The sequence below is a fragment of the Neohortaea acidophila genome (genome assembly GCF_010093505.1).
Source record: "Neohortaea acidophila strain CBS 113389 unplaced genomic scaffold BDY17scaffold_1, whole genome shotgun sequence".
In the NCBI taxonomy this organism is placed as follows: Eukaryota; Fungi; Ascomycota; class Dothideomycetes; order Mycosphaerellales; family Teratosphaeriaceae; genus Neohortaea; species Neohortaea acidophila.
This window is the reverse complement of record NW_022985510.1, coordinates 2,397,566-2,421,459: the sequence shown is the minus strand read 5'-3', so window position 1 is coordinate 2,421,459 and position 23,894 is coordinate 2,397,566. Positions and strand designations below refer to the sequence as shown.

At 55.0% G+C, this 23,894-nt stretch overlaps 12 protein-coding genes and 1 non-coding gene across 13 annotated transcripts; 6 read left to right on the top strand and 7 right to left on the bottom strand.

The window, feature by feature from the left end:
- Positions 1-958: 958 nt before the first annotated feature.
- Positions 959-1,822, bottom strand: BDY17DRAFT_307379 (uncharacterized protein; the record flags this gene model as incomplete). Its single annotated transcript, XM_033735112.1, has 2 exons — positions 959-1,576; positions 1,634-1,822. 2 exons carry the CDS (start codon positions 1,820-1,822, stop codon positions 959-961), a joined length of 807 nt encoding a protein of 268 aa, XP_033594678.1.
- A 222-nt stretch (positions 1,823-2,044) lies between these two features.
- Positions 2,045-3,171, bottom strand: BDY17DRAFT_350850 (uncharacterized protein). Its single transcript, XM_033738194.1, has 3 exons — positions 3,014-3,171; positions 2,459-2,929; positions 2,045-2,400 (listed from the first exon to the last, which is right to left on the bottom strand). Exons 2-3 carry the CDS (start codon positions 2,723-2,725, stop codon positions 2,095-2,097), a joined length of 573 nt encoding a protein of 190 aa, XP_033594677.1. The 5' UTR covers positions 2,726-2,929; positions 3,014-3,171; the 3' UTR covers positions 2,045-2,094.
- Positions 3,172-4,555: 1,384 nt separating this feature from the next.
- Positions 4,556-5,107, bottom strand: BDY17DRAFT_350849 (uncharacterized protein; the record flags this gene model as incomplete). The annotated part of the gene is made up of 2 exons (XM_033738193.1): positions 4,921-5,107; positions 4,556-4,870 (listed from the first exon to the last, which is right to left on the bottom strand). The coding sequence occupies exons 1-2, from the start codon at positions 5,086-5,088 to the stop codon at positions 4,556-4,558; spliced, it is 483 nt and encodes a 160-aa protein (XP_033594676.1). The 5' UTR covers positions 5,089-5,107.
- Positions 5,108-5,729: 622 nt separating this feature from the next.
- Positions 5,730-6,527, top strand: BDY17DRAFT_244341 (IDI1, isopentenyl diphosphate:dimethylallyl diphosphate isomerase; the record flags this gene model as incomplete). The annotated part of the gene is made up of 1 exon (XM_033730521.1): positions 5,730-6,527. One exon carries the CDS (start codon positions 5,730-5,732, stop codon positions 6,525-6,527), a length of 798 nt encoding a protein of 265 aa, XP_033594675.1.
- Positions 6,528-6,698: 171 nt separating this feature from the next.
- On the top strand, positions 6,699-8,759 carry BDY17DRAFT_23815 (uncharacterized protein). Its single transcript, XM_033730327.1, has one exon. The coding sequence runs from the start codon at positions 6,871-6,873 to the stop codon at positions 8,671-8,673; it is 1,803 nt and encodes a 600-aa protein (XP_033594674.1). The 5' UTR covers positions 6,699-6,870; the 3' UTR covers positions 8,674-8,759.
- On the bottom strand, positions 8,754-10,424 carry BDY17DRAFT_342763 (uncharacterized protein). The gene is made up of 2 exons (XM_033738027.1): positions 10,115-10,424; positions 8,754-10,060 (listed from the first exon to the last, which is right to left on the bottom strand). Exons 1-2 carry the CDS (start codon positions 10,226-10,228, stop codon positions 8,846-8,848), a joined length of 1,329 nt encoding a protein of 442 aa, XP_033594673.1. The 5' UTR covers positions 10,229-10,424; the 3' UTR covers positions 8,754-8,845.
- Positions 10,425-10,480: 56 nt separating this feature from the next.
- Positions 10,481-13,775, top strand: BDY17DRAFT_290256 (DNA replication licensing factor mcm6). Its single transcript, XM_033732480.1, has 3 exons — positions 10,481-10,931; positions 10,987-13,471; positions 13,535-13,775. Exons 1-3 carry the CDS (start codon positions 10,639-10,641, stop codon positions 13,652-13,654), a joined length of 2,898 nt encoding a protein of 965 aa, XP_033594672.1. The 5' UTR covers positions 10,481-10,638; the 3' UTR covers positions 13,655-13,775.
- An 86-nt stretch (positions 13,776-13,861) lies between these two features.
- On the bottom strand, positions 13,862-13,975 carry BDY17DRAFT_t3. Its single transcript has one exon. It is a non-coding gene; the product is annotated as a tRNA-Gln (tRNA).
- A 428-nt stretch (positions 13,976-14,403) lies between these two features.
- Positions 14,404-14,907, top strand: BDY17DRAFT_314851 (uncharacterized protein; the record flags this gene model as incomplete). The annotated part of the gene is made up of 1 exon (XM_033735860.1): positions 14,404-14,907. The coding sequence occupies one exon, from the start codon at positions 14,404-14,406 to the stop codon at positions 14,905-14,907; it is 504 nt and encodes a 167-aa protein (XP_033594671.1).
- A 77-nt stretch (positions 14,908-14,984) lies between these two features.
- BDY17DRAFT_314850 (histone acetyltransferase, MYST family) lies at positions 14,985-16,698 on the bottom strand (the record flags this gene model as incomplete). Its single annotated transcript, XM_033735859.1, has 3 exons — positions 14,985-16,400; positions 16,520-16,547; positions 16,625-16,698. 3 exons carry the CDS (start codon positions 16,696-16,698, stop codon positions 14,985-14,987), a joined length of 1,518 nt encoding a protein of 505 aa, XP_033594670.1.
- Positions 16,699-16,898: 200 nt separating this feature from the next.
- BDY17DRAFT_260539 (ribonuclease H-like domain-containing protein) lies at positions 16,899-18,172 on the top strand. Its single transcript, XM_033731841.1, has one exon. The coding sequence runs from the start codon at positions 16,954-16,956 to the stop codon at positions 18,124-18,126; it is 1,173 nt and encodes a 390-aa protein (XP_033594669.1). The 5' UTR covers positions 16,899-16,953; the 3' UTR covers positions 18,127-18,172.
- Positions 18,173-21,310, bottom strand: BDY17DRAFT_342759 (uncharacterized protein; the record flags this gene model as incomplete). The annotated part of the gene is made up of 2 exons (XM_033738026.1): positions 18,173-21,092; positions 21,263-21,310. The coding sequence occupies 2 exons, from the start codon at positions 21,308-21,310 to the stop codon at positions 18,444-18,446; spliced, it is 2,697 nt and encodes an 898-aa protein (XP_033594668.1). The 3' UTR covers positions 18,173-18,443.
- Positions 21,311-21,863: 553 nt separating this feature from the next.
- Positions 21,864-23,606, top strand: BDY17DRAFT_320599 (major facilitator superfamily domain-containing protein; the record flags this gene model as incomplete). Its single annotated transcript, XM_033736483.1, has 1 exon — positions 21,864-23,606. The coding sequence occupies one exon, from the start codon at positions 21,864-21,866 to the stop codon at positions 23,604-23,606; it is 1,743 nt and encodes a 580-aa protein (XP_033594667.1).
- Positions 23,607-23,894: the final 288 nt, after the last annotated feature.

Sequence of the window (23,894 nt, the reverse complement as noted above, 5' to 3'; positions counted from 1 at the left end):
AGGAATGAAACGCGTGAATGGCGACAAGGAATAACACGTACACAGGAGTGAATGGAGGGCTCAACGCTTCATGTGAGTGCCTCTTCGTGTCTCACACTCTAGGTCTGTGCATACGCCTGCTCGTCCGCGGCTCTCTTCGCCTGTATCTCTGCCTCGAGGGCCACCTCGAGCTCCTCCCAATGACCCTTGTTCTTGTGATGGCAACTCAGATTTCGATCCAACTGTTCGATGGCCATTCCAGGTACTTCGCCTTCCGCCACGTTCTTTTCGAAAGATTGCTCTGCAGCTGCACGAGACCGGGCCACCAGTGCCATCTTGAAATAACTGTCAAACCGCGCCATCACACCCTCCGACTCGCAATTCTCAACGGCAGTGTCGTACGCCTTCTCGCACCTGAGGATTTGCTTGTCCCAAGGGGCCTGGAGACGATGTTAGCAATCGGCACAACACGTTCGAGAGAGAGAGGCATTGTGTACCGGGCAGTTGGTCGCTATTAAGACATCTTTCCTAGCTTGGAAGACGGATTCGCACAACTTGTAGACGTGGATGAGTTCCGCATCGCTGAAAGGGTGTTCGGGAACGGCGATTCGACAGCTGTCGCGAAACTTTTCGCATAGTACTGCGGATTCCGACGGCATGTTAGTGTTGCTGGAATTGGCCATTGTTGGGAGTAGGATCTTGTGACAGACTTTGGTAAGCTTCGAAGAGTTGGAGGTCGATTGGGTTGCTATGGACTGACCATTTTATGTATCTTATGATCTTTGACCTGGTGGCATTATATGGAAGGACTAGCAGTGTATAGAGCGCCAGGCAGCGCGGGACATTGCGCGTGACAACATGGAATACATGAAAGGCAGTAGTGAAGAACGACACACCCGTTCGCTATTTGTTTGCTACCTAAGTGGAGAACTGTTGTGACCCCCTTCCCATTGCTCTGACTTCACACCCGAGCCTGAGATCACGCGTCTGACGCTCCCTCTCGCTCAGGCTGGCTTTCATCAACAACCATGTGGTCAGCATCCTGCTCACGCTCGCCAACGATGATGCCAACACCCCGTGGAGGTGCACGTTCACGAATGGGTAGATCGTAAAAGTCACGCAGCCCGCGATCGCCACCTGCCGTCTCGCGGATCACTTGACCACGCTCGTCAATTGGCATGTCATACAGGCCCGGAGGACGTTCCTGACGGATGGGTAGATCGTAAAGGTTGTGACCGCGATCTCCAGTCGCCGCTCCGTTGATCATTTGGCCACGCTCGTCAATTGGCATGTCATACAGCCCCTGAGGACGTTCCGCAGGAACCGCGACGTGGAGCCCTGGTGCAGGCCCTCTACCAAGGATTACTTCGCCGAGGCCTTGAGCTAGATGTTGCTCCAACAGCTCCTCAGCCAGGTGAGGCACTTCGCCTGCTGCCAATTGCTGTTCAAACAACGCTAATGCACCGCTCCGAGCGTGATCCACGATGCAGCACCGGAAGTAATGGTCGAAGTGTTGCACGGCCGGGTCGAGACCACAGTGATTGATCGCCAGCTCGAATCGTGCTCGACAGATTCCTACTTGCCCTGGTAAGGGGTTCTTTACAGATGCAGAAGTCAGTCACGCAATCGACATTCGAAGAGGAGGAACACATACCGGAGCGTAGTTCGCTACTAGGCAGTTGAACCATGCCATGCATACGGCATGACGGTGGTCGAAGACTGTGCTGAGGTCTCCATCGCTGAAGGGGTGGCTGGGATGCCTCGATCGAAGGAGTTCGTACCATCGTTGCTTAAACCATGGTACCCAGGCGGGAATGTGAACTGTTCTCCTGATGCCGTCCATTTCGTCGATATCCAGTTTTTCGAGAGTGGTTGATGAGTCTTTACGCGTCGAAGAGACTGCTGAAGTGACGGAAATGTCTGTTTATATAGCAGACGATACTCCAGTCTGACCTCATGGTACGGGGGCCTGTCAGTATTGTATAGGGAGCACGATAGTATTCCACGCTCGCACAGCAACAGTGAATCGTGGTATGTTGTTGTACAGAATACGTTTGATATATGTTTGCTACCTAAGTGGAGAATCGGGGCAAGTGTCCTGTGTATCCTCACATACTAGTCCTGTCCTGTGCTCTCAAGAGGTTCCCACTGCTGAAGTCTTCGAAACCCGTCACGCAATCGAGACAACTGACCTGGATCTTGGTCGTTCCGTCGCGGGTTTAGTTGACGGTCCGCAATTTCCGCCACTATACCCTCCTCTTGCAACTCGTCAAAGACCTCATCCGCGGTCATTTGCGCTTGCTCGACCGCTGATCGCTGGAAATACGAGTCCCAATGCCTTATGACAAAGTGCGATCGACAATAATCGGCCATCTCTCGGGCGTGATCGTAGTAGCCTCGAGTACGCTCGTCCCAGGCGCCCTAGAGATTGGTAAGCAATGATCAAGCAGAGGTTGGAAGCTCAGTGGAGTGTACGTACATATGTGTAGAATGCTAGTCGATAGAAGAGCCACGAGCAGGAGACGACTCCATGGAGATTGAAGATCGTGTCCAATTCCATATCGCTAACGTGTTCCGTCGCAGAGATGTGGTTGTCTCGAACGTGTGCACGCCACTGTGCTCGCAAGCTGGAGTCGAAGACGGCTCTGGCTCTGTTGTTTGTATCGGGAGCTCCACTGCTCATAGGAGTGGTTTCGTTGCTCGTGTCGTTGCTCGTGCCGTTGCTTGCGCCGTTGGGTTGGTCCATAATTTGTAGTGAACGATTTAGTGAGTCCAGTTTGACTCGGGCTTTGAGGCTTCGATGACTCTAGCTATTGACAAGTGCGTAGAGATTGAGAAATCTGCTGAGTGGCGGTGGGGGCTTATATATCTGTCAAGCTGTCTTCAATAATGTTGTAATCATTGAAAGCGGCCAAGCAGCATTGTATACTCTCAGAAAATAGGGGCAAGCCTTGTGAAAAAGGGGACACGTTAGTATGAATATTTGCCCATCTCCACATCTTACACCTAGCCTTGCGTTACATCGAGTCCTTACACAGCAGAAGAGCGAACTCCATTGTATGGCCTCTTATGGTAGTCGTGGATAGTGACCTCTTTGCCCCCTGAAGTCAAACATGTGACTATTGAATCGACTAGTGATAAGTCGCGTCTCGAGATGGACCTTCGGCAACGCCGTGTACGCGTACGACAATGGCGATGAAGGCTCAGAAACAACATGCTAAAGGGTGAGCGGAAACTTCCGTGCTTAGTGGAAATGTTTGTCGAATCTGCAGGCTACTTCCGTGCACGCTACCATCAGTTCCCGTTAGAGCCACCCGCGCTCACGCTCTCTCCAATCATGCTTCTTTCCTCCAGAGCCGGGTGCGAACCGCTGTCAAATCGTTCGCGAAGGTGATTAGCCACCTCTTGCAATTTGCCCAGGTCCCGCATCGATAGGAAGTCCTCTTCCGCAGCCCTCTGGGCAGAATGGACCGTCGTCGTCAAGAAGGCTGAATCGCAGTCCTGCATCAGGGGAAGCGCGTGGCATCCCTCGCTCAGATGCTGGAAGCGTAGGTACAGGAGTAGAGTTTGGCGTGGGGTGAAGATCTGTAGCATTGTAAGCAGGGCAACTCTGATAGGAGGAAGACGCATGTACCGGAGCGTGAATTGCTACCAGACAATCCGACCAAGCATTGCCGATGTAGACAGTGATATCGGAGATCGTCGATATTCTTGCATTGGTGAAGCCGAGTGTTGCCAGGTGACTAGCTCGCTCATGGTTCAGCTGTAGCAAGTGGGTGTCGGCAGTCGTGTCCATTATATCGATACGTTTGATTGAAGTGGCGATCGCTGATGGTTGTTTGATCGATCGTTGTTGTTCTCGGTGTCTTTGACTCTTGAGTATAGATGCGATCGATCGAAGTGTTATATAACAGACAAGGTTGACTTTGAATCGCCATTGTATAGAGCCTGGCAGCATTGCATATCTGCGCAGCAACAGTGAAGGTGGGCGGGAGGCATGAATACGAATTGAGACTTCGAAGCTTGTGTGATTGTTTGCTCATCAAACTGGAATTGCATGCGTGCTATCCCTAAATGCCGTTATCGCTCAAGCTCCCTGCATTCAAGCTCTCTTCACCAATTGTCACTATGTCAAAGTACGCGGTGCCAACGTCAAAGGTGAGCTGCATGATCGTCGTTGAATCTTCTTCGCTGACGCCTCCAGCCGTGAGATGAGCGGCTCGGATGCGGAGCAACTCATGCGTTGTGCACAGGCCGGTTGGAGTAGCAAGCCAATCCATTGCGCCGATATGACCTGATCGAGAGTTGACGATTGTTTTTGAAAGTTTGACGAGTTTGGAGGTGGGCTTTGTCCGAGGTTTTTGATGTCTTCGATTCTTGATCTCGAAGTAAACGCGTTGGGTCAAGAATTATATATTAGGCCGGACCAAATCCGCATCAGTGTATAGAGGCTGGTAGCATTCAAGACTTGCGCAGCAACTGCGGATGTAGTGCGCAAAACACGGTCCCAGACACAAACGTTAAAGCTTAGTGTAAATGTTTGCTCGTCTCCACATTGTAGATTTCATGCGTGCTACTATTGACTGCTAAGTTCGTTGGTACTATTCTGCTTAGCACCTCCGAGATCATAGTTAGTAGCACCTTCCACGTTGACAGATTCGCGTGGAGGCGGTGGATCTTCGATCTCCTCGTACAGATCTTCAGCCCGATTCAGCGCCCTGCCCTCCCGGCGTTCCACCTGAAAGTGCACCTCCGCCTTTCTCTGCGCAAAGCGCACGGTCGATTCTGACAAATGTGAGTCGCACCACTGGACTACAGGATTCGACTCGCATTGATGACAAATGTTGTCGAAGCGTGAGTGCAGCATTTCAGCATGTCCGCCCAAGATGTCCTGTCAACAGTCAGCGTGAGGACTCGACGTTTTTGGAAGACGTCTGTTACCGGAGCTTCCGCCGCTAGCAGACAGTCGAACCAGGCATGGCTGATGCTCGTGTGGAATCCGTCTACTATTGCCAAGTCTTCAGAGCTTGCTCCGTGGGCGGTGAGATGGTCAGTCCGGCCGTGCTCAATTTCGTCCACCGAGTCCGTTGCGTCGCTACGCCTAAACATTGTGCGATGCAAGTCAGATTGGTTCTATTTGTCACTGAAATCTGGCAATTGTTGGTGTTCGCAGCTTTCAGTGGTTCGGTATCGATGTATTGGATCCCGGCATTATATAACCATCGAAAGTCGCTTCTGGAACCATCATGTCGAACATGGCGGTAGTGCATATTTGCAAGTCACCATTGTAGGCATGCACTTTCCAGCAGGTTATGTTGCTGCGTGTTTGCTGAGCTGACAGCTCCGTGTAACCTGTCCTTCCGTGACTGAGATCAAGACGTGGTAGTACCGGTAATGACACCTCTGGTGAATACGCGCCCTTTTCATATGCGAGGATCCATTCTTTCGGTCCATGTGCGCATTAAATGAGCGCAAGAACGTCCGCAGCGGGAGAATATGCTGTCACGAGACAATCCAAGATGCATATGGATTGCAATCCCCAATTTGACATCCATTCCGCTCAGCGCGGCAAGGCTGTCGATGGCATGAGGTTGATACGAATAAGCTTTCGGCGGCGGCCGATCCGCATTTGCTGGACCCTGCGCTTGCTTAGTCACGTTTCATTGTCTGCCAAAAGAAAATCGGCCCACCGCTCCTTTTTGCCATCGCGTCCCTCTCGCCCGTCTACAACACACAAGAGCGCCGCAAACATGAGCTCGACAACGACAATCACACAGACCGCGAGTCCAAACGCGCAAAACATTCTCCGCCTCTTCCCCGAAATCGATACTCAGCTCGCCGCGCAAACCCAGTCGTCTGCCGAGGATGCGGACCTCTCGGGCTACGATGAGGAGCAGATCCGACTGATGGACGAAGTATGCATAGTGCTAGACGAGCAAGACGTGCCCATTGGAAGCGCGAGCAAGAAGCTGTGCCATCTCATGACGAACATCGACAAGGGCCTTCTCCACCGCGCATTCTCCTGCTTCCTCTTCGACTCGCAGAACCGACTACTGCTCCAACAACGAGCGTCGGAGAAGATTACTTTCCCCGATTTGTGGACGAACACGTGCTGCTCGCACCCATTGGCTGTCCCGACGGAGACTGGCTCGACGTTCGAAGCAGCCGTGGCTGGGGTGAAGAGAGCAGCGCAAAGGAAATTGGAGCACGAGCTGGGGATCAAGCCGCACCAGGTGCCTCTAGAGGACTTCAAATTCCTAACCAGGATACACTACAAAGCGCCGAGCGATGGCAAATGGGGCGAGCACGAAATCGACTACATCGTCTTCATCAAAGCGGATGTCGATCTTGACGTCAACCCCAATGAAGTGAGGGATGTGAAATACACCTCGGCAGAGGAGTTGAAGGAGATGTTCAAGAAGGGAGAGCTCAAATTCACGCCGTGGTTTAAGCTCATATGTCAGACGCTGTTGTTTGAGTGGTGGGAGCATCTGAACAGCGGGCTAGAGAAGTACCTAGACGACACGACCATCCACCGAATGCTGTGAACGGAGTGATCATTGGCGGATGTATTGGTGATTGATGGATTTCCTGCATTGAGCGCCCGTGTGGAGCGGTCGAAGGGTTGGAGGTCTGCGAGATTTGAGATACCACTGTAGGTTAGATGAATTGGACCAGAAGAATTAATCGCATTTACAAGGTCGATGCCATCATAACAGTACTTGGACGGTCCAAGTCGCCCATGCCACCTGCTCCCGGTCGTGCCTTCCTTTGAAGAGTCCCAGTCAGGCAGCAACGCGACACTTGAGATGCTTGACTTCACCTCACTCAAAACACACGCAACGTCTATTCCAACCGCGTACACCCCGGAAACCTGGCATAGCAGTTCAGATGGCCATGGACGACGCCTCGAGCTCACCACTTCTGCGAGCATCTTCAAGGCCACCGCCAAGGATCACCTACGGCAGGCAGACGAACAGACCCCTTTCTTTGACTGCAACTCAATTTCGACGAGACACACGCGTCACAACAATCGACAACGGTGAAGGATGGCACACATCCGACCTCGCCGCCACTGCAGTGCCTACGGAAGATGACGACTCTGGAGGTTCTGACTCTGAGCAGGAGCCTCCAAATGCGTTCCACACCAATGGGCGTCAGAATGCACATCGAGCCAGTCGACCACGGGCCACAAATGGATCATCAAGGCCTCTGAGGCAGGCAATCTCATCATCTCCTCGGACTCCCGAGCCTGTATCGCGAAGAAAGAAACGGTCGACCCGAAAAGCCAAACCAGAATTGAAATCAGCGAGCGTGAAGAAAACTAAAACCGGAATCAGGACTGCGGCACCCTCCGTCAGGAGATTGCCAATAGACGAGCTGATTCTAGTGGCATCATCACCGAAGACTTCATCGCAAGAGTCGTTCGAGAGCGGCTACGATGACCGACAAGATCCCATCACTGACCACTCAGGCACACCATCTGCGCGCGGGAGTCCGGAGAGAACCACGAGAAGACCATTGAGTACATTGCGCAATCGTCTCAAGACGTCGACCAAGAGGAAGACAACGCTGGTGTGCGACCGACCCCAGCCAAGCGCCCCAAACTGGAACGTCGCGATCGAGAGCAGAGATCAACGTGGTGGTGATGGCTTCGAGCGCTCCGAACTCGTCATTACAAAACGTGCAACCAGATCTAAGACTCCTGCCAAGCGAACCGCATCTTTCATCCAAGGCTTCAGCGCCCTGCAGTTGGGCTCAGGTCCTTTGCCAGATGTAGTCTTTGAAGCATCAACCATGGAGCTTGATGTCGAAGCTGGCGGGTACGATACGGGGAACATCGGTCTTGGTGATGATCAGTACGAACCAAACCTTTCACCACCGCCAGATTCGAATCAGTCACAAAAGTTGAGAGATCTTGAGATGGAGCGTGAAACGGAGCGCCTCATCAGAGCCCAGCTGGCTTCGATTTCAGCCCCTGCACGGCCACCAAGTGAGTCGAGCGAGAGTGAGGTAGACAGTGATGAAGGGTCCGACGTGGAGAACGACGATGCCGACCCCGGAAAGCGAGACGACGGCAACGGCAGCGCATCCACAGATGAGACGTCTGACCAGCACTCGCCCGACGCCTTCACCTGTCCTCCGCCTTATCAAAGACCTGAACGGACAGACGAGAACCGGCACAGCTATTCACTTAGCTTCCAACACAATCGCACGCCGGGGCAGCTTCCGCGAAAGTCTCTCGGAAAACGAAAGTTGGTCGAGGTGAACGAGGCAATCGTCCAAGTATCCGAGTCGGCACTTACCCCTGAGAGCTACCTGGCAGTCAATATGCGTCCTTCCGATAAACCCACAACTTTCCAGCGGCCACACAGTCCTTTGATGCAATACCCGCAGCGTCTGCGCTCAATTCTCAAGAACAGCTCACTGGCCACGCCGAGCAATACACACCATTCTGGCTTGACGAAAGCCAATACACGCTGGAACAGCAGACCTGAAGCGTCCGATGAGAGCCCGTATTTCACTACTGCTACGGAAGAACTGCGTCGTGGAAGCCGGCCTCGTCGCCGCTCGAGCTACTTTGTCGACCAGAATGTTCAAATTCTCGATTCAGATCGGATTGTCCCTGAGACTTCGCCGAGCCGCTTCGAGTATCGCCCTCGGGGGAGGGCCGACTTGGTGACGGTACGGTAGAGCTGTTAGGTTGCTCTCAGCATGTTTACAGATCTGAAACACATGAAGGTGAAATGGGCCGTGTGAAGTAGACAATAGCTAATGAGCTTGTCATTTGGGCGTGGATTATGTAGCGTACAGACATGCATCTAAGGGCTGTAAACCTGGACAGCACTCAACTACAGGCGCGTACTTATCGCACAGTAGCGCCCGTCAGACTCTTCACCGTACACAAGCCCTCCTTCGTCTTCAACAGCGCCACCGTGTTCTTCCCACTCTCCTTCAGCTTCTCCACTTGCGTAGGATCAAAGCCAACAGCCTTGTCATCGGTTGTAGTAAATCCCACCTGACAGTCATCCCACACCTTCTTCTTCGGGTTCAACTGCGCTTCCGGCTCGCCCTCCCAGCCCTCGAAGAAGACACGCTCGCCTGCCGCAGCAGCAGCGGGGGGGTTGACGAGCTCCACCGGTCCGGCGTGGGAATCATCGCCGCGAGGCGACGCGGCCAGGACCATGGCAGCGGATTTAATGCCGCGCATCGTCACCGGCTTCAGGTTGCAGACAGCGATAATCTTGCGATTCTGCATCTCCTCCAGCGGTACGAGCCCGTTGAGGCCAGAGCAGACTGTCCGCACGACCTGTCCTTCGTACTCGGACGTGTTCTCTGTACCGGCAGGATCACCGCATGCGATTGTGCTGACGTACAAGCTGTCGGCGTTGGGGTGGCGCTCGGCTTTCAGGATGTGGCCGACTCGGAGATCGATGAGGGAGGGAGAAAAGGGTTTCTCAGCTGCTGGCGCGGCTTTGGGCTGTTTGGGTTGCTTTTCTTTCTTCTTGCTGACGCCGGGTACTTCGGCTCCGACGGCCGCGGCGACTTTGTCACCCACATCCTTCGCCTTCTCCTTTGTAGACTTGGTCTTCTCGGCGTTCTGTGCTTCTTCGCTTGCAGCTGTGGTGACTGTTGCGCCGGCGGCTGCTGCGGTCGTTGCACCAGCAGCGGCAGCAAGTGCTTTCTCCTTTTTCCGCTTCTCCTTCTCCGCCTTTGCATCGACCGGCTTGATAGGGCTGACGACTTTCTCCGGGTCGATGTTGACTTTTTCCGCCGCGTCCACGTTGAGTCCGAACAACGGTGCGTTTTGCACGAAGTCTACGAAGCGCACGATGTGGTGGTAGCCTTGCTCGCCAGTCCTCTGCTCATCTGACCAGCCCTTGACCACGGGTGCGAGACGGGAGTACATGGCGACGTCAGCAATGCTGGGTTTCGATGCGAGGAGGGTCGTGCGGGTGGATAGGTGGGTATTGAGGGAGGAAAGGCGTTCGGCCGTTTTCGCGCTGTCTTCGGTTGGAGAGGCGATGTGGTTGGACGTGATGAGCCATTGCTCTATCTCTGCTTTATCCGTACTCGTGTACTGTGTGGTGGTGAGTCAACAAAGATTGTTTCGGTTAGGAGGATATAGACGTACGTCTGCTTCAGGAAAGAGGGTAGATGAGAGCTTGGCCGCATCCTCGTTCAGATCTTTCGCTTCTGGGAAGGACTTCGAGACCAAGCTCTTGGTGACCTCGTCCAGGCTGGCCATATTTGTGAGTGCCCTGGCGCGGATTGAAGAGGTGAAGAAAGAGGAGTTGATGCGAGTTTGTCGATGCGGGCGTAATCTCCAAAACGACTCAAAGCGCGCAGCACGCAAGAGCACTCGGAATGAGCGAATGTTCTTCAGCTTGACGGTGACAGCTATGCGGAGTGAGTGTCTGCAGTTGAATGTTCAATGGTCACATGCATGCAGTCACGGATGATTTTTTGAAATTCGACATTGGCCACCGCCACACTTCGGCCCTGACTTGCGCCACACCACTTCCCGGCCCGAGCTTCAATTAGTCGCGTCCCTGACACGCTTCGCGTCGAGCGCGTAAAGTGGTTTCTCGATTAGCCGGAGGGGCATCTTCTTTCACATCGAGCACACGTCCAACTTGACACACAACAATCGCCACCATGTCGTCTCTCGTGGATGCCGTCATACGCTCCGACAATGCGCCAGATGAACCACGAAGCGATGCTGCCGCTGCAGGTCGCCCGCGACAGGCACGCTCGTCCTCGCGACCCAGGGGACCCCCTTCCGTCAGCACGCCCGGCATGCAGAGTGATATGGATGGCTTCCCAGACGACGAGGTCGTTGGTCTGAGAGGCATGAGACGGAGCAATGCAGTTGGTCAAACAGAAGTCCCGAGAGTGGTGGACACCACGGCGGAAACGCTGGGTATCCAGTTTGAGAGATTTCTTGAGAAGTACGTCTCTCTTTGGCCGGGAACGTAAGAAGTATACTGACGACGAGATGTGCAGCTTCATCGAGGAACCTACTCCTTCCGCTGGGCCTACATCAAGCGCAATCACCACCAACAAATACTATCTCGCGCAAATCCACGGTCTATGCCAGTTCAAGCTGTCCACCCTCTACGTCGACTACACCCATCTGATGGACCATGAGCGAGGCGTACTCGCCAATGCCATTCAGACCGACTTCTATCGCTTCCACCCTTACATGCTGCGCGCCCTGAACAATCTCATCGCAAAATACGAGCCGCAATACTACCGAGAGCATCGCCAGCCAGGCTCCACCACCGCTCGCACAGATACCTCTCTCGCGGCAAATAGCCTGAGCGAGGACGACACGAACATCAACGATCGCACGCCGAATCAACAAACAGACAAGGTCTTCACGCTAGCTTTCTACAACCTCCCCCTGATCTCCCGCGTCAGACAACTGCGCACCGAGCAGATTGGCAAGCTCGTGTCCATCTCAGGAACAGTCACACGGACATCCGAAGTGCGTCCCGAGCTACACTTGGCCACGTTCATCTGCGAGAACTGCAACTCCATCGTCCCCGATGTGGAGCAGATTTTCAAATACTCCGAGCCCACCCAGTGCCCCAATCTGCAATGTGGCAATCGATATGCGTGGCGACTGGACATCAGACAAAGCACTTTCGTCGACTGGCAGAAGGTCAAGATTCAAGAGAATAGTTCCGAGATTCCGACGGGGAGCATGCCACGAACGATGGAGGTCATTCTTCGTGGTGAAATGGTCGAGCGAGCCAAAGCTGGTGAGAAGTGCGTGTTCACGGGTACTTTGATCGTCGTTCCGGATGTCAGCCAGTTCAGAGTGCCAGGCACTCGGCCACAGGCAATGCGAGATCCTCAAGGCGCGCGAGGAGGTGGGGATGCCGGCGGAACGGGTGTCAGTGGACTGAAAGCGCTCGGTGTGCGCGATCTCACATATCGAATGGCTTTCTTGGCCAACATGGTGACCATGGACACGTCAACTCAAGGCCAAAACAACAACCAACACCTCAAAGGCCAAGCTGCCAACATCCTCTCTTCGCTCGGCCAGACCATCGACGTCAACGAATCGAGCAGTGACCGCGCACAGCAGGACTACCTCGACACACTCACCACGTCTGAAATCGACGACTTGCGAAAGATGGTGCAAATGCCCAATATCTTCATGCGACTCGTCGACTCACTCGCACCAATGATCTACGGGCACACAATCGTGAAGAAAGGCCTCCTGCTCCAACTCATGAGTGGTGTCAGCAAAGTCACACCAGAGGGAATGGCATTGCGTGGCGACATCAACATCTGCATCGTCGGCGACCCCTCAACCAGCAAATCCCAGTTCCTAAAATACATCTGCTCCTTCTTGCCGCGCGCAGTCTACACCTCCGGCAAAGCGTCCTCCGCCGCCGGTCTCACAGCAGCGGTGGTCAAGGACGAAGAAACGGGCGAGTTCACCATCGAAGCCGGCGCACTCATGCTCGCGGACAACGGGATCTGCGCCATCGACGAGTTCGACAAGATGGATATTGCAGACCAAGTCGCCATCCACGAAGCAATGGAACAGCAGACCATTTCCATCGCGAAAGCCGGCATCCAAGCCACCCTCAACGCCCGCACGAGCATTCTCGCAGCCGCGAACCCGGTAGGCGGGAGGTACAACCGCAAGACAACACTGCGAGCCAACATCAACATGAGTGCGCCCATTATGTCGCGTTTCGACCTCTTCTTCGTCGTGTTGGACGAATGCAACGAGCAGATTGACGAGCATCTCGCACGCCACATCGTCGGAATCCACCAACTGAAAGACGAAGCCGTTGAGCCCGAGTTCAGCACGGAACAGTTGCAGCGCTATATTCGTTTCGCGCGCCTGTTCCAGCCCGTCTTCACCGATGAAGCCAGACTGCGTCTCGTAGAACGATACAAGGAGTTGCGATCGGACGACGCGCAAGGAGGCATTGGACGAAACTCATATCGCATCACCGTCCGACAACTGGAATCGCTCATCCGCTTAAGCGAGGCGATTGCAAAAGCAAACTGCGTGGACCAAGTGAGCCCAGCATTCGTCGACGAAGCCTACAAGCTCCTAAAGCAAAGCATCATCTCCGTCGAAAAAGACGACGTCGAGTTCGAAGACGAAGAAGTCGATGCTGAAAATGGTGCTGCAGCAGCTCACGACGACGGGGACTCGCCCATGAACGGCCTCGAAGACGACGAACCCGCTCCTTCCGATCCTCGCGCTGCTTCCGCTACTCCTGTCCCTACTCCCGCCGCAGCGAAACCCAGGACGCAAATCAAGTATGATGAGTACATCAAGATTCACAATTTGCTGCTGCGGCGCGTGAATGATGATCAGAGTACGGCGGAGGATGGGGTGGAGGAGGAGGAGCTGTTGGTGTGGTTTCTGGAGCAGAAGGAGGCGGAGCTGGAGACGCAGGAGGATTTGTTGCATCAGAGGAGTTTGGCGCGGAAGGTGTTGAAGAGGATGGTGAAGGTGAGTTCGATGTTGAAGTATTTGACGACCGAGTTGGATCATTGGCTAACTTGTGGTGAACAGGATAATGTGCTCTTGCAAATTCGTGGCGAGGGTCTTGTGGATGATGCTGGGGTTGATTCGAGCGCGAGGGAGAAGGTCATGTACGTTGTACATCCTAATTGTGCGGTGGAGGAGGTATAGACGAGAATTGGACATGCATACGATTGGCGTTGAGTGAAGATTTTGTAGCAGCATTGGGATGATGGTATGTGCAACCTTACGATACATCTTGAAATGCTCCAACTCTTTACATGGTAACCTATCTCTCGCAACCCATGCATGTACTCTAAAGATGGATGACTCAAATCGGTAAAAGATAATCGCCAAAAAAGAAAAATGATACAGGTTAGGTCGTGCCCAGATTCGAACTGGGGTTACTGGAACAGTTCTACCCGGTAGAGTGAGTAGAGTGTTTCGAGGATTAATCAAAATCCAGTGTGATAACCACTACACTACACAACCAGTGCGTACATGCTGTCACGCAACCGCTAGTTCATTATATAGCTTTAGCCCGTGGTTGACCCGATGGGGAAGAAGAAGTGGACTCGATGGTGGCGGAAGGCCAGACTTGAGACCCTGAGGCTTAAATATACGACTAGCGTGACGAAATATACGCCCACGGCGTCCGAGCTCCATTCAATGAAGTCATCACCGTGTTTGGACACCTCACGCGACAAGGCTCGCGATTCCGTATACTCGAACAACAGACTTCAGTTGGGCAGGAAAAACAACGCACCTAACTCAATCCTACCTTTGCCGACAATGGCGTCTTAACCCTAGCACACAAAACAACAATGCCTCCCAAGAAGGCCTCGAAAGGAATCAAATCCGAACCTCCAACACCCCCCACCAACCTCCCAACACCTTCCTTAACCTCTACATCTCTGCGCATGTCCTACCGCATAGCCCGCGGCGAACAAGGCGTCTTAACCTTCGAGCCCTACAAATCCCTCCTCCTCCCGCACTGGCGCTTCAAAACAGTACCCATAGCGCGCACCTCCTCCAGCACCCTCAAAGCCGCCTTCGACCACTACGTTTCCGCGCGGGATTTCGTGGGAGCAGATATGGCGCGCAAGTTCATTCAGATGGGCATGACGCGTGCGAAGAGGTATGCGAATTATAAGGGGGGGAGAAAGTATGATCGGAGTGAGAGGGAGACGGAACGGGATGGTGGGAGTAGGAGGCAGTTGGAGAAGAGTGAAGGACATGTTGGACGGGAGGAGAAGGCGGAGGCTAGTGAGGTTTTTAAGGCGGTGTGGAGGGAGTGTACGAGTGACGAGGGGTATTTGGGGTTGAAGGAGGAGTTTTTGGCGGAGCAGAAGGAGTGGGATCGCAGTCAGAGGAAGGTGAAGGAGGAGGTGAAGGAGGAGGAAGAAGAAGATGAGGATGGCTGAGATTCATGATGAGATGGATATTCCGACCGACGCCGACGCTAAATTACACACGCACATCACCCCCCGATGGCTATGGCTTACCAATTCCATGTCCTGGCGGCAGCACTAAACACCGGTGGCTTCCACTGCAAGCGTTCCGGATCGATCATTCGCTTGCCCTTCACCCGCTCCTTCTCCTTCAGCTTGTCCCGTGCCGCCACGGCCGCATCCGTCAGAACGATAACATGGTTTTTGTTGGAGTAGCGCAGCATGTTGAGGTTCTGGAGGGTATGCAAGACATCATTGGTCGTCATCGCGAGCGTCGAGCCCAGCTCCTCCACCGAGATCATGGGTGTGCCTTCGATTTCGCGGTCGATCAACAGATCGACGATGACTTCCTGCCAGTATGCGCGATAGCCGAGGAGGCCCAAGTCGGAGAGGGGCTTCTCGGGTGAGCCGAGTTTGCCTTCGATTTTGGAGAGCTCGTAGGAGAATTGGATGAGCAGTTTGCCGAACCCCTTGCGTTGGTATTGGGGAAGAGTGAGGATGCAGGCGACGTTGTACCCTTCTGAGCATTCTTTCTCTTTGGAAAAGTACCCGACCAGATGATGGCCGTGCTCGTCTCGCTCGGTCATGCAGTAGAAGAGGAAAGGGTCGACGTCGTAGTAAAGGGTCTTGTGGTCGAGGAATAGCTTGGAGAGAAGGCAGAGATTCCGACACCACGTCCGTTGTCTGCGCCCGTCGATTTCGAAGAAGGACACAGTATCATCCCGATACACCTCGTTGCCTGGAGGATGCAGGAGGGTGCACTTCTTCCGGTGGCGGGTGAACTGTGTGTTATCCCCAAAGTAACACAGGCAGAATTCGCAGATGTACACCATATCGCAGTCCGCAAACTCGGCAGGATACGGGGAGAAGTACCACGGCTCAATTTCGTGCGAGCCCATCTGGATGCGCTCGAGGTTTCGAACACGCGAGATCTCCGTCTGATTTTGCGTCATACTCCCGCCGAAGCGAAGTCTCTCAACTTCTTCTTCGCGCGTCTGGGGGACATGGCCAGGCACGGCCTTCGCGGCTGCGGCAGCATCCTGAATATCGGCGAGGTCGACGGTGTGCTCGTCATCGGGCAACGGCGTTCCACCGAGCTCCTCGGTGGCAATCACGGTGACATTCGGATCACGATTCTCCTTGCCGCCCTGGAAGGATGGTCTTCTGCTCGTCTTGGCAGATGTGTCGAGTGGCGTGGCCTCGCGGCTTTCGGAGACGGATCGATTGATATTCTTGAGGGCCTTATTGATTGCCTTGGAGTTGGAGAGTTGCTCCTTGGTCTTCTGCTTCTTCTTCTCGTCGACCTTCTCCGGGAGCGGCCACTCGACCTCCTCGGAAAGGTCGATGCGGTCGGCGGGAACCCATTCGTCGAGACGCTTGTTGAATTCTTGGTAGTGGACGTAGAACGTCGGGCTGCCTTTTCGAGTCTGAATGGACAAGATCTCTGCCTTGCGCTTCTCGCCGTCCTGTAAGTGGTCAGTATGGTGTTCTGAAAATACGGACATCATTGTACTTGAAGTCATAGTCACTGCGCAGGCCAACTTGCCACGGCAAGCACAGTGACCACGATCTCGAAAACACTCACTTTGTCTACCATGGCCTTGACACCAACTCTGTGCATTACGTGTCAGCCAAGCACTCAAAAGTCTTCATATGTTGCCAGACTGTCGCCGGACAAGCGAACACTCACCTCAGCGTAGACAGCGTGGCATAACTGCGCTCCGGCTGCGGCTCGCCATCCTTGACATCATTTCGCGGCGCCATGATGGCCGGCGAAGCGTCTTCGTGTGTTGGCCCGAATGCAGTCTTTTATTACAGCCGATGTAAGAGTGATTGTTCGTCGTGAGAAGAAAGCGTCGTCGTTGCAAGAATGTCGAGATTGCGCCCGGGGACGGCTTAGTCATGCACATGCGCCGCTTGCAGAAAAGTTCAAGAACCTCACTCTCGTCATTCCTCAAAGACTCTGATAATTTCGATTCAATCACTCGACCATGGGATCCATGAGGCAGACGTGAAAACATGCCTGGCCTCGACTTGACACAGATCTCGAGTAACTGGAAGAAGCTGCAAGAGAAGCTGCAAACAACAAAAGCGCCCGAAGCGTCGCAACAGAAGAATGGCGTGAAGCGCAAGAGGCAGGATGTAGCAGACGGCAAGACTACGATTGCGCCGAGGAAGACCGCCAGACTATCAGACACACGAAGCCACAACCCCCCTCGCACCCGCAAAATGGGGCTCTACGGCTCCAAAGAACCAGCAGCCAACAGCGGAAGCAAAGCATCTCACTCCGCCCTCACCTCCCAACACGACATCTCCAAATCCGACCTGTCCGCAGCATACGGCTCTTCCGCCTCCACCACGACCCCAACCCAGGTCTTCGCGGACGTGGTAAACGGCGGCCTCCACCCCACCCACAAAGCAGGCAAATACCTCGCCCTCGACTGCGAAATGGTCGGCACGGGCGCGCCCCCGCACTACGAAGACCACGTGCTAGCACGTGTGTCGCTCGTCAACTTCCACGGCGAGCAAATCTACGATTCCTACGTGCTGCCGCCGCCAAACATTACTATCCACGACTACCGCACCTTCGTCTCGGGTATTTTGCCGGAGCATTTGCTGCCCGGGTACGCGCGGCCGTTTAAACAAGTCCAGCGCGATGTGGCGCAGCTCCTGGACGGCAGGATCCTAGTCGGCCATGCTTTGCGGAACGATTTCAATGTTCTGGTGCTCTCGCATCCGCGCAGGGATGTGCGGGATACGAGTCGCTACGCGCCCTACCGCGCAATGAACCGTGGTCGAGCGCCGGCTTTGCGGCATTTGGCGAAGGTGAAGCTGGGATTGGAAATTCAGACTGGAGCGCATAGTTCTGTCGAGGATGCGCGGGCTACGATGCGCTTGTTCTGTTTGGAGAAGGCGGGGTTTGAGGAGGAGACGAGGAAGTTGTATGGGCATTCTGCGTCTAGGGTTGTGGGTAGAGGGAAAGGCGGGGTGGTCAAGAAAGAGGACGATGACGGGGAGGAGGAGGAGGGTGACGGGCTGGATAGCGAGGAAGAGGACTTGCGGCTATTGCGAGACGAGGTGGAGGGGGAAGATGATGACGATTTGGAGGAGGGGAACGGCGCGGCGGTGTCCAAAGCACCCAAATCCGTGGTCAAGAAGCGGAAGAAGAAGAAACGCACGAAGCGAGCATAGACACCCAGGCGATGAACAGGCAAGAAGAACCAACGAACTCAGCCCTCAAGGGCATTGCATCAAGCGCTATCTTGTCCCATTCCATTATAGAAACACCATGTCCCCGTGTCGTTCATTTACCGCTAAACCTCCGGAGCGCGTGGAAGGAAATCCGCCAATAGAGCACAAGCTGCCTCCTGAATATCGGCCTCGACAGAGAGAAGCCATTACTAAACCCGTAACGAACCCCGCGCTCACAAAACAGCAAACAAGGCTCATAACCATCCATTCCGCTCATGTGCATGCGAAACCCCAAGAACAAGCTTCCCGAACAGGCCTCAAAAACTGTAGTACAGCGGCCCCCCATGACTCCACGCCTCACTAACGTGATTCGGCGCCACGTAGAAATTCTGATACGGATGCTGCGGCAAGCTGAAATCCGCCTTGGCGTACATCGGGTTGGGAATGCCCTGCGGCATCTTTCTCATAGCCGCGGCAGCCGCGGCGCCAGCACCAGCAGCGGCACCGTTCGCGCTGCCGGAAGCAGACAAAGGCGCGACAGGCGGGGGAAGAGGGGGCGGCGAGGTAGTGGTTGCGGAGGCGGAGATGGAGGGCATGCGCGCGCGGTCGAAGTCGAAGGAGTGCCGCTGCATGGAGGAGATGCTTTGCTGGCGCTGTTGCTGCTGTTGGTAGCGCTGCTGCAGTTCCTGCGCTTCGCGTTGGCGGATGGCGGCCGTGTGCGTTTGCGCGAACTGGTCTGCTGACGGCCCTTCGTTCCAGCCCCACTTCTCCTTCAGCTCGCCGTAGACGTACCCGACTTTCCAGCCTGTCTCTTTGTTAATTTTGGCGAAGATGCGGAGGACTTCTTCTTGCTCGTGGCGCAGCGTGAGCACTTCCGCGGCGTGCGCGAGAGAGCGGATGGCGACGGACGCCACGCCGCGGTCTTTGACGTGTGCCGCGATGCCGCAGATCTGCTGGGAGTGCATGACGCGCATCTTGTGCAGGTCTTCGTTTTCCGGGCCGATGTACGGGTGGATCTGGGCGAGGAGGAGTTGGGCGGTGTGGTAGAAGAGGCGGGCGACAATGGTGCTGCGCTTGACGAGCCAGACTTCCGGGAAGGCGGATTTGGAGGTGGTTTGGTAGGGGTAGAGGTAGGCCATGGGGTGCATGGTGCGCGGAATGCCCGAGTTCCAGCGGTCCGCCATGTCTTTGAGCTTCGTCCACTCGTCCAGGCGTTGCTGCATGCGTGCTTCCTCGACGTGTGTGTGAGGGTCGGAGTTGCTGGGGATGGTTGCGCGGAAGTTGGCCACTTTGCCGATGATGTAGAGCATTCTGTGCGTCCAGATCTCCTCTCGTCCGTTTTCCAGTTCCCGGCTGAAGTCCATGTCGACACCCCACTCATCGGGGTTCCACGCGACTTGCCAGTTGAAGTGTAGACAGCTCATGACTTCGAGACCGACGTTCAGCCAGAAGCATGCAGCGCCAACTCCTCGTGTCCGCGCGTTCCAGCCGCATTCCTTGATCAGCGCTCGTGCGCCGGCAATGTGATTCATCCGCTGGAGTGCGCGTTCCGACATGATTTCGTAGACGTTGAGGATGACGGCGGTGGTGGCGCAAATCACCGTGTCTCGGTTTGGGTTTTGGAGGCTTTTGAGGAGGAAGCTGGTCGCGGTGTCGTAGTAATGTAACGCCGTCTCGTCCTTGTAGACGGGGTTCACTAAAGCAAGATGTCGGGCGCCGCAGGCGAGGAAAGCGTTCAGCAACATGGGCTCTGACAAAGCATGGAAGGGCAGTAAGCGGGAGAAATGCTTATGCGGATCCATGCTGTCCATCCACAGGCCGACTTCTTCCACAAAGACCTGCATGAAGAGAGTCTCGTTGGCGTTGTCGAGGTATTCCTTGCGCTCGCTGGGGCTTTCCACCAGATCCATATGACCTTCGTAGCTCCCCACCGAGCCTGGGGCCAGGCTACTATGACTGGAAGTGACGCTGTAATTTGCATTCGTATTCGGAACCGAGTGGGAGCGCGGAGGCGGCTGCTGATGGCCGTTGGTCTCGGGCTTGAACGGAGCAGCAAACATGGAGTTCATGTCTGGTTGCTGGGTTGGATCTGGGTAGACTTCTGGCATGGTGGTTTGTAGTGCTTGGTGAGCCATGTTTGGCGCCGAAGAAACATTGGCGGTGTAATCGAATTGCGGGACGGGATCGGAGATCATGATGCCTTCCATCTCCTGTTCCAGCGGGCGGTATTTCTGCAAGCCGCCCTCATACTCGTTGGCGATCTCGCGGGATTCATCCAAGAATTCCACCTTCCAGCTCTGCGTTCCATACGTGGTTTTCACCACGGGCGGCTCCTCGGCCCAGGTGTCGATGAAGTTGAGCTTCAGCCCTCTTTTGCACACCCGATTACTCTTGAGGCAATTATTGCAGTTCGGTAGACCCTCGTCGCACTTCAAATGCCGCTCGCGGCAGGTGAGGCATCCGGTCCGGACACGCTTTGCTTTCTGCGTGCCCTCGCCATCCTTGTCGGCATTGGGTTTTGTCATGACATGGTTTTTGCGCTGGTCTGCCGTCGGCTTTGCTCGGACTGCAAGCTTCTTGTCGGACGCGCGATCGTGGGGTTTGCGGGAGGTGGGGGTGGTGTCGTGGAAGTAGTCGTCGGGCGGAGTGAAGCGGGAGGAGGTGGGGGTGATGGTGGGGCTTGGGTAAGTGGTGGCGCGAATGGGGTCGACGTCGGGGTGCAGATATGCCGACGGGAGGGAGTAGTTTGTGGCCAGCTTCAACGAATGTCGGCAGGCACGGTCGCCTCCGACGGACGTTGTGGAGAAGTCGTGCGGGATTTGTTTCGGGGTGGGTGGTCTGACGAGGGCGACGAGTGTGGCGCGGAGGTTGGTGGCGTGGGACTCAAGTTGGCACAATTGCGCAGAGGACAGGGGGTGTGCTGCAGCAGAGGATGGTGGTCGTTGGTGAGGATATCGGAGAGAAGACTAGACGACAAGGAGCCGGGGGGAGGAGTAGTATTCGTATCGCCGCGCAGCGATGGGAAGTGGAGTGGCCGTAATGGGCGAATCGGGCATTAATAGGTTTAGAGTTCGGCTTTTGGGGGCCTGGGTCGTGGCTAGACCGCAGCTGCACGCGCACCCACGAGGTCGCTTACACCAAGAACCACTCTGCGACGAGGCCAACGCGGCTCAAGGTTTTCCATTGCCTCAAGCGATTACACCAAGCGCGGTCTCGACCACACCTTGCAACATTACGCGACTAATCAAGGCTCATCTTTCTGCAAACGTTCAACGAGCGAGTGGGACGAATGTCGAGGTGCCAAGGATCACGCCAAGTCTAGGCAATGATGCGAGCAAGGCGGGGATGGGCGGGCGCAGCAAGGCGTCGGGGTGGTCGATGCGTGGCTTGGTGTCGACCATATGTTGTTGCTCTTGAGATTTATTACTCGTGAGAAGAAATCCTTCCAACCGGCACTTCAGGCGATTTCAGGCGAGCCCAGGCGATTACTTCATCCACTACCGCCGCCACATCAGCCAATCATGCGCCACCGACCCGGTGCGGCGTCGGCTTTGCTTGCCGAAACAGCGCGGCCTGGGGAACCTCAGCTCGCTCTTCAGCCCACACTTCTGGCGGGTGGCCTAACATCGTATAGCACTACGCCGCATGCCATGCCATTCGTTTGAGCATCCCCCATACCTAGTACGACAAATGTAAGCAGCAATGCTTCGTTCCATTCCCTGCGCCCTTCCGTCCTCATGTCCTCCACCAAATATGAGCCGGTCAAGGCCGAGGACGAGCTGCCGCCGGGAAGTGCTGCTTCCAATGAGTCCTCCGCCAACATGACCCCGGACTCCGATCTTGACGATGAAGAAGACGATTTAGAGGGCTTGGAATATGAAGAGGGCGTCGAGTTGCGCGACTTTGACAAGCTGGGTGCCAATGGAGCAGGCAGGAGCGATCCTGGGGAAGGCGCGGCCGGCGATTCGGATTCGGATGAAGACCACACCCCTTCCTCAGGTCGCAAACGAAAACGCAGAAGCAGTACTGCCTCCTTCGAACTATACACCCCCGACGAAGAGCGACGCGTGCGGCGCAAGCTCGACACCCGCCTCGTCCTCTTCGTCGCCCTCCTCTACCTCCTCTCCTTCCTCGACCGCAGCAATATCGGCAATGCGAAAGTCGCCGGCCTCATGACCGACTTGAACATGTCCGACAATCAATTCGAATGGCTGCTGACCGCCTTCTACATCACCTACATCCTGTTCGAGTGGATGACGCTGTGCTTCAAGATCTTCCCTCCGCATATCTACATCGCATGCTGTGTGTGTGCTTGGGGGGTGCTGGCTTCGCTTCAGGCTTTGGCGACGACGTGGAAATACATGCTCGTCGTGAGAATATTTCTGGGTATGGGGGAGGCGGCATTCGTCGGCATCCCATTCTACCTCTCTTTCTTCTTCCGCAGAGAGGAGCTAGCTTTCCGCGTGGGTTTATTCATTGCGGCTGCACCTCTTGCAACCACCTTCGCCAGCAGTCTCGCCTGGGGCATTGTCAGCCTAGGCAACAAGACGGGCATTGCGAGTTGGCGCCTGCTCTTCCTCGTCGAGGGCTTTCCAGCTTGTGTCGTCGCGGTCTGGGCTTGGTATTGGATCCCAGACTCCCCAGGCCAAGCGCGCTGGCTGGATGCGCGAGAAAAGAAAATCGCAACGCTACGCATGCGCAAGGAAAATGCAGCAAATACAAGCACGGAAAAGAGCGGCGGCGGCGGTACCGTGCACTCCACCGTTCCGCGCCACAAGCGCAAGTTCCAATGGACAGAAGTGGTGCATGCCCTCCGCGATCCCAAGAACTACCTTAGCGCCGGCATGTTCTTCTGCTGCAATGTGGCATTCAGCAGCATGCCCGTCTTCCTGCCGTCCATTGTCAACGGGATGGGCTACTCCACCATGGCATCGCAAGGCCTCTCCGCGCCGCCCTTCTTCTTCGCCTTCCTCGTCGTCCTCGTCACCTCATTCGTCTCCGACCGCCTGCAAAGCCGCAGTATTCCCATGATGTTCCACGGCCTGCTAGCCATGTCCGGCTATCTGCTCGCCACCATTGCCGGCGCGCTACAGACCGGCCCTACACTGCGCTACCTCGCCACCTTCCCCATCTGCGCCGGCTTCTTCTCGGCCGTGACCATTGTCATCACATGGACTCTCAACAACCAAATTTCCGACGAGGGGAAGGGTACTGGCGTCGCCATCCTGCAGTATATCGGACAGCTGGGACCACTAATTGGCACCAGATTATACCCCGATACGCATGCGCCGTTCTACGTCGCTGGAAATGGCGTGTGCGCTGTTGCTATGGCCATGGTGTTTGTCCTCGCACTCGCCTTGAGAATCGTTTTGATAAGGGAAAATGCGAGACGGAGGGCACGGTGGAAGGAAGGCGTGGGGGAGTCTTTGGTTGGCGGTGGAGGCATCGCCAAAGGTGGGCAGTTCTTGTATTTGACCTAGATTTACGACGCTCTAAAATGTACTGTGATGATGAAATGTTGCAATCTGCTCAAAATTCCAATTATTTTGCTTATTTTGCCTATGTACATACAGTTGTACTTGTGGTTTGCCAATGTAGGTCGGGAGGCGGCGGTGTTTGGTGGCTCCCGCTTCTGAAGCTGCCCACCACTGCACCTCACGTCCAACTCTCTTCCCACATGGCTCACAACCTCCACGAACGGACAATCCACTTTGCTATACTTAAACGTACTGCGGGACGACTCTTCAAGGCGCAATAAAGTAGGCTAC

Coding starts and splice junctions, on each gene's coding strand:
- BDY17DRAFT_290256 (XM_033732480.1), top strand. CDS start 10,639: ATGTCGTCTCTCGTGGATGCCGTCATACGCTCCGACAATGCGCCAGAT. Junction 10,932..10,986: donor TTTGAGAGATTTCTTGAGAA/GTACGTCTCTCT, acceptor CGAGATGTGCAG/CTTCATCGAGGAACCTACTC. Junction 13,472..13,534: donor TGTTGAAGAGGATGGTGAAG/GTGAGTTCGATG, acceptor TGTGGTGAACAG/GATAATGTGCTCTTGCAAAT.
- BDY17DRAFT_342763 (XM_033738027.1), bottom strand. CDS start 10,228: ATGGCCAGCCTGGACGAGGTCACCAAGAGCTTGGTCTCGAAGTCCTTC. Junction 10,061..10,114: donor CCCTCTTTCCTGAAGCAGAC/GTACGTCTATAT, acceptor ACCACCACACAG/TACACGAGTACGGATAAAGC.
- BDY17DRAFT_23815 (XM_033730327.1), top strand. CDS start 6,871: ATGGCCATGGACGACGCCTCGAGCTCACCACTTCTGCGAGCATCTTCA.
- BDY17DRAFT_260539 (XM_033731841.1), top strand. CDS start 16,954: ATGCCTGGCCTCGACTTGACACAGATCTCGAGTAACTGGAAGAAGCTG.
- BDY17DRAFT_350850 (XM_033738194.1), bottom strand. CDS start 2,725: ATGGACCAACCCAACGGCGCAAGCAACGGCACGAGCAACGACACGAGC. Junction 2,401..2,458: donor GACTAGCATTCTACACATAT/GTACGTACACTC, acceptor ACCAATCTCTAG/GGCGCCTGGGACGAGCGTAC.